This window comes from Coturnix japonica, chromosome 12 (genome assembly GCF_001577835.2).
Source record: "Coturnix japonica isolate 7356 chromosome 12, Coturnix japonica 2.1, whole genome shotgun sequence".
In the NCBI taxonomy this organism is placed as follows: Eukaryota; Metazoa; Chordata; class Aves; order Galliformes; family Phasianidae; genus Coturnix; species Coturnix japonica.
This window is the reverse complement of record NC_029527.1, coordinates 1,799,632-1,806,394: the sequence shown is the minus strand read 5'-3', so window position 1 is coordinate 1,806,394 and position 6,763 is coordinate 1,799,632. Positions and strand designations below refer to the sequence as shown.

The following is a 6,763-nucleotide window of genomic DNA, read 5'->3' as shown; positions in this document are numbered from 1 at the left end:
GAGTGCTGTAAGCTCTAAATTTGTGTGGTGTGATATGACTTGCTAGTTTCCTAGAGGGGGATGGGAAAGTGTATTTAAGGCTCCTTGGTTTTGGGGATAGGGAAGTGTGCCCTACTGAGAAGAGTGTTCACAAGCAGCTGATCTGGATGCAAGCGGAGCTCTTAGCAGGCCAGCAGGGAACCAGCTTGTTGAGCTGGTGTAATAGGAGACTTGAATCATTACAATCTATGTGCTGCAGGGGGATGGGGGCTGACAACATGGGTAACATCCCATGTGTGTTATTTTGAAGCTGAGGATGAGGGAGAAGTGAAGCTGGAGAGAAGTATTTTTGCTATGCAATAATGCAATCGCTTAAAGCACGAGCAGATAGCTGAGAAAGCTGCCGAGAAAGCTGCCTCCTTCCTGGCTCCAGGCCTCGCAATGAAGAAATAACCTGGCACGGAGCTCTCTGGGGATTGCTGCTTGGGGAATGCTTCGAGCAACAAACAGCATTGGGCAATGGTAAATACATTCTGCAGCAATAACTGCCCTGTAATTTGCTATGGCCATCTGCTTTTTTCTTCATTTCTATCCTTACAAAACCCGAGCAGTTCACAAAAGACAGCGCGGTTTCACTGTGTCATGGGGCAAACTTGTATGAGGAACAATGAACACAAAAGGAAGGAAATGGGAAGCTTGTCCAGACCTGAATTTACCTGTCTAAGGAACAGCTCAGAACCTTGAAGATCTGCTTTAAAGGCTCAGATCATCTTAGCATGTCCTCTGTTGCAATGAACGTACCGTTTGTGCATCAGCACCCCAGCTAAATGGGAACAACCGGTTCTGTTCTGCTTGGAGCTCTTCTAGGAAATCAGCTGCCTTAATTTGCTCACACATTTCAGCTCTCATCAGCACTGCTACAAAACCAGCCTCACTGCCAGCAGTAGGAGTGACCCGCAAAGTGGTAATGAGCTAAAATTTGTTAGGCATCTGTATGATAAGGACATCACATGTAGCAGAAATGCTCTTAAGTAATGTATCTTACTCCATCTGGTAACAGATGGAAACACAAGGTTGGAAAGGACCTGCAAGATCCTCCCATTGTGCCATTGCTGCCAGAAGCAATTTTGAGGTGGTGCTGCCTACAACTGGAACGTTCTCACCTGGAAGAGGTGTGGGTCACCAATGTCCATAACGCTGTCCTAGCAGCAGTTCCCAGTTTTTCAGCTGATGAAGCGAATGTATACAAGGGGCACCTGTAGCTTATATGCTCAGTTTGAGGCTGACTAAAAGCCAGTTCTTGAGATCAGACAGACCTCACTTCATCTTCCTTCATTCTTTGATATTAAAAAGGAAGAAGGGTCACTAGAGACGTGGATTTGAGGCTCACTATCCTTAAATCATCAGCAGTGATCTTTGGCTCCTGTGGCCGCTTCTGCAGTTTCCCATTGGCACAGCAAAGCAAATGCAGTTAGAGGAATGATTTGTTGCCGTTGTTCTCTTTGCACACTGTTGATCCTCTTAAGTGCTGGCTCTGTGTACTCAGGTTCCACATCAGGTGGTGTTGCTGGAGGAGGGTACATGCCTGGCAGAAATCCCTCAGTCCTGTGCCTTTCCTAAAGCACCGCAGCAGGAGAGCACTGAGATGCTGCCTGTCGTGCTAACAGTCCTCACTCCTGTTGTGCAATGGGATGACGAACACAGAAATGTCATCATAGGACGCCTCCTGGCTCTCATCCAGCATCCACTGGTGGCCTCTCTTCTTTCCCCTTGCTCTGCACACCAAACTCTTGGCCAGCTCTGAAAATCTGAGGAGGGGGGGAAAATGAGTTTGGGTTTTAACTCAATGCTGCCCACTGAGAACAACAGTGAGACAGGGCTCTGCAGTGCCAGAATACATTGAAGACATTAATATTATCACTGCTTCTTTAGGATGCAGAAAGACTAGGAGTCAGTCCTTCCTGAGTCCCTGGTCATGCTGGAGCTGACCTGGAAGCCAAGGGGTCTCAACATTCATTTGGTCCAGACAGGTTCTTTGGGAAGGGAAACAAGAACAAGGCTGATGTTACCTGTGGGGATTGGTCCTGTTTTCTGCAAGGAAGCTCCTGGCCATGTGGGCCACCTCTTCATTGCACAAAACATCCCAAAGGCCGTCAGTTGCCATGATGAGGACATCATTTTCCTTAACGTCATTCAGAGCAAAGTCAAATACGTTCACCTGGAAAACACAGGAGTGACTCAGAGGGGGTTTTCCACATGTGAAAGCTCCAGCTATTTACCAAGGCCCGTCATGTTTCCTGTATTGCACCTGGCTTTGGGAAGCATTAAGCAACCCTGGGGTTCTGTGCTTCCCCATGTGAGGGTAATCACAGGCTGCAAACTCCTCCACATAGGTGGCACCCACCCCCCCCCCCTGCAGTTCCACATGCTCCCACTAACCTTTGGAATGCAGGAGAGGAAAGGTTTGACTTCAATGTTGGTGTCGATGACTTTGAGTTGATGATCCCCTAAACCTCGAGAGACAGACAGAGTCCCCAGCAAACGAGCCTGGCCCCAAACAGAACAAATGTGAGAACACATGTAAGAATGCCTTGGTTTGTCCCTTAGGAGCCTCATCCACCCCAAACCACCCCAGGAGGTGTGAGAGATGGAGAAGTGATTATAAGCAATAGCCTGACAGGAGCATGGACATGGACAGCCAGCATATGGGTGAGGCAGGGGTGCAGGGGCCCATGGTGGGTTCTGTAGTGAGCAGCATATCCTACAGACCTTAGGAAGCCCATGGGGGTATCTATCTGCTTTTGGTGTGAGATCACAAGGAAGAAAATCAAACTGACTTGAAACAAATGGTCATTTTGTCTTTGCAAAAGGGTGGCACGTGGGCTGGGGCACTGGTGGTGGCAGGGCTCTTCCTGCTCCAGCCCTGTGGGCATACACTGGATGTGGGCAGTCAGTGCCCCAGTGAGTGGTTGGGGTGCTCTGCCCTCCCAGGGCATAAAGCATCAAGCTACCTGCTTCCCGTGACCATGGACAAGAGGGTACTTGAGGTCAGCTTTCTCCACCAGCTTGTATCCCCTAGAACAGAGCAGTCAGTGTTGATTTGGTGTCTGACTTGATGGTACAACTCAGTCTGATCATTTCAACTGTGATTCAAGGCTCGTGGTGTCCCCATGCACAGGGAGCTGACTGAGAAAGGCTCAAGGTGACTTGCTGAAGCAGATGCATTAAGAATGACCCCCTGCTGAATGCCCGGGTGTTTCCCCCTCATTTCCAGTTGTACAGAGGCTCCTTGCCTCAGTTTGCAGAGCCCAGCACCATCTCCCATTGCTGTTCCCAACCTCCCTGCAAAGGTCCTGTTCTTCAGGCAGAGCAGAACTACTGCTCACAGCATCCTTTACCACTATAACAGCTCTGCATTCAGGCAGCCCTTAGGCATCCTGTCATTAGCAGGTAAAGCTGCCCTGTGCCACATCCCTGCCCCCGCACACAAAGGACCCACCAGCCCTCCATGAAGTAATCCCTGTACAGCACTTTCTGGCCCACATCATCTCCTTTCAGCCTCCGTGGAAACTCGAAGCGTGTGAACTCTCCGTCCAGGAGTTTGGGGAAGAGAAAAGCCTGGAGGAGAGAACAAAGGCACAGGATGGACAGGCTGCGCTTCTGCAGGGGTGAGCACCAGGACTATGCTCTGCTCACAAGCTGGGACTCATCCCCCCCAGCTGCAAAATGGGAACAACACTGGGAAAACACATCCCAAGGGCCAAGCTGGGTGCGAGCATCTCCAATGCTGTGTCATCAGCTGAATCCTGCTTGCAGCCCTCCATGGCTCCTGATGGTTTAGCTCCTGCCATGAGCCCTCCCTGACCCAGGGTGGTGATCTGATGTGTGAGAGGAGTCACTCACCAAGTGCTGGAGTCGCTGCCTCTCTGTCTCAGGTGTGAACTCAGAGCTCATGGGCACTATGGTGTCCTTCAGAACAAGAATGGCCCTATGAGAAGAAAAGGCAAAGAGCTGAGCTGCGTCCTGCCCCATCCCTGCTGACCTCCCATTACTGGGGCTAGCCCCAAAGTCAGCCAGCTGGGTTATTGCAGCAGAGAGATGAGCCTGCCTGGTTTAACAACAGCACAACTCCCTGCTGGAGGAGCAGTGGCCAAAGATACATGAGGAAGCTCTTTAACATGCTTTGAAATCAAATCCCACTTTTGAACCCCTGCCAGGATGAGCTTACTGCTCCACTGCCCTGCAGCTGGGCAGCATTACTGCTTGGAAATCTGAAAGCCCTTCTAGAAGGCATGAGAGCACCCACCCATCCAATAGGTCCCATGGCAGGCAAGCAGCTGTGCCCCAGTGTGCTGCACACTTACCTTTTCTAGGATAACATAAGGGGCTAAAAACCTTTGGTAAGGCATTGGAATAAACTGCCCAAGGAATTGGTGCAGTCACCATCCCTGGAGGTGTTTAAGAAGCGTGGAGATGTGGACATGGCTCAGTGGGTGCAGTGGTGATGGGCAGACAGTTGGACCTGATGATCCCCGAGGTCTTTTCCAGTCTTAATGATTCTATGAACCCCCTGCTGATGTTTCAGCTCTCGTTCCCAAGCAGCATCTCCCCTTCCTTGCACTTACCTGCTGTCCCCAGCGTTTGCCACATACAGCTTTCCCTGGAAATAAAGAGTAGCCAGAGCAGTGCAGCCTCCTGTCTGGTTGGTGGCTTCCATCTCCTGGCCAATGACTTCGTCCTGGGGGTTGAAACAAGTTTGAAGAGCGATGTGAAGCTGCTTTCTGCAGCTGCCTCCTGGCTCCTAGCAGAAATCCAGAGCTAAAACTGATTGAAGGTGGTCAGCAGGAAATCAGCAAGGTGAAAGTCAGCTCTGCTTCAGTGCAGCCAACAAAGCTATCACTGCTGGACTGAGTGCTGAGGACAGGCTGATAGCAGAGACCTTGGTCTATGAGCCTAACAATAGCCATGGTATGGCCCTGAAGGAATGCATTCCCTGGGAGCAGAAATGCTGCAGCTTTGCTCAATGTCAGCACTGCTGCTGTGCCGTGGCTGTAAGGCAGACCTCAGGCAGCTGACCGACCCAGCATGATGTCAGCTCGCCTTTAGGGTGTGCTCTGATATTCCTGCCTGCTCCAGGAGCTGCAGAACTCATTTGGCAGCCACAGCTGAGCTTGATGCACAGCATCCCTTGGCCATGTGGCAAACCCAAGCAGCTGGGCAGTCAGTGCCTGACCACTTCCTAATGAGAGAGCTCAGAGTAAGGGAGCCCTTTGCCTCCCAGGCAGAGAGAAAGCCCAGCCTCAGCCACCTTTGGCTGCGTGACAGAGAACTCACACATTCCTGGAAGGCGTTTTCCAGGGCTCCCACCACCACATCTTCTGCGTGGACGTGCTTCTCCTCCACGAACTGGGGGTCACTGTCACAAACACAGCGCCCGCTCAAGTGCATGGGGGGATGGGCCTCTGTGATGGCCCCCACGACCTCCTCCAGCTTCTGCTTGATGCAGTAGTGCAGGTAGTTGGAAGCAATGATGGCAGCTTCTGGGCCACCGTGGCCATCGAAGAGTGCCCAGTAGTAACCAGTCAAAAACTGCAAGGGAGAAGAGAGATTAAGCAGCCAAAAGAGGCAGAGAGGAGCCATGCAGATGGCAGCTCACACTCAGGACGTGCTGAACGTGTTCTGCCCGGCTCTTCCAGCCCAGCTGATGGAGGAACCCCTTGGAGGCACCTGGGGGAACTCAGAGAGGGGCCGTACCTGCGTGGAGCACAGGATCAGCCACTCCTGGTCTTCCTCCAGTCCTGGCTCCCTCCTGCGCACAGAGATCTGGCAGCACGCCGCCTGGTCCTCATTGAACTCTGACTTCTCAGCATTGATAACCCTGCAGGTGCAAACACTCCAGCTGAGTGGTGAAGCACTGCCTGGCCAACATGGGACTGAGCCCTTGGCCTTCCTTCCAGCTCCGTGCTCACTTGCTCCCTTCTCAAAGTCAAGGATCTCTTGGTTGGGAATCTAAACATCGCGTCCTTCACGGCAGTGGGAAAAAGCTTCACCTGGGATACAGTGAGTTATGGGGAAAGAGCTGTGATGGGGCACCCCTGCCTCCATCAGCTCCTGCTGGCAGCTGTGCCAGGCTGGTGACAGGGCTCCTTGTGGCCTTAATGCTGGGCCCTTCTATCCCTGCTTAGCTCACCTCCTGCACATTGCAATCCCACAGCCCCCAGGTCACAGAGTGGTCCCACTACAACATCCCTATTCCCATAACCGAGACAAACAGAGATTTACAGGGTTGTGTTTTTCCCTTTGCTATCACTGTGCTCCCTGCAGCTCATCTCCTGGGGACACGCGGGCTCCCTATACCGAAGAACAGAGGGTTTGCTGCCCACCGCTGCCTCCACGGCGCAAGGAACGCACCGGGGCAGGGGCTCACCGCGTCCAGCCCTGCCCAACGCCCCGGGGGTTCCTCTCCCCGCCCGCAGCTCCGTAACCCCACGCACCCCCAGCCCCGCACTCACTCGGCATAACCCGAACTCCACGGCAGCGGCCGCTCCGGCCCGGTGCCCCGCACGGCCCTGCCGCCCCTCGGACTCTCCTCTCCGCCCCGAAGGAACTTGGGCCGGCGGTACAGCGGCGGGTTGGGCTGCGGGGAGCGCGGTACCGACTCCTGGGCACCTCCGGGCCGTTGTTCCGCGGGGCCGCCCCGCCGCAGCCGCCGCAACCACTCGACGGACATGGAACCCCGCGGGCTCCCCCCGCACGAACCGGGCGCGGCTCCGGGTCCGGCTCC

The 6,763-nt window shown here is 53.4% G+C and overlaps 1 protein-coding gene across 1 annotated transcript; it reads right to left on the bottom strand.

The window, feature by feature from the left end:
- Window positions 1-765: 765 nt before the first annotated feature.
- Window positions 766-6,761, bottom strand: PPM1M (protein phosphatase, Mg2+/Mn2+ dependent 1M). Its single transcript, XM_015874619.2, has 10 exons — window positions 6,492-6,761; window positions 5,734-5,857; window positions 5,314-5,568; window positions 4,605-4,717; window positions 3,883-3,967; window positions 3,479-3,597; window positions 2,991-3,054; window positions 2,419-2,526; window positions 2,049-2,197; window positions 766-1,787 (listed from the first exon to the last, which is right to left on the bottom strand). Exons 1-10 carry the CDS (start codon window positions 6,707-6,709, stop codon window positions 1,640-1,642), a joined length of 1,383 nt encoding a protein of 460 aa, XP_015730105.1. The 5' UTR covers window positions 6,710-6,761; the 3' UTR covers window positions 766-1,639.
- Between the last annotated feature and the right edge of the window lie 2 nt (window positions 6,762-6,763).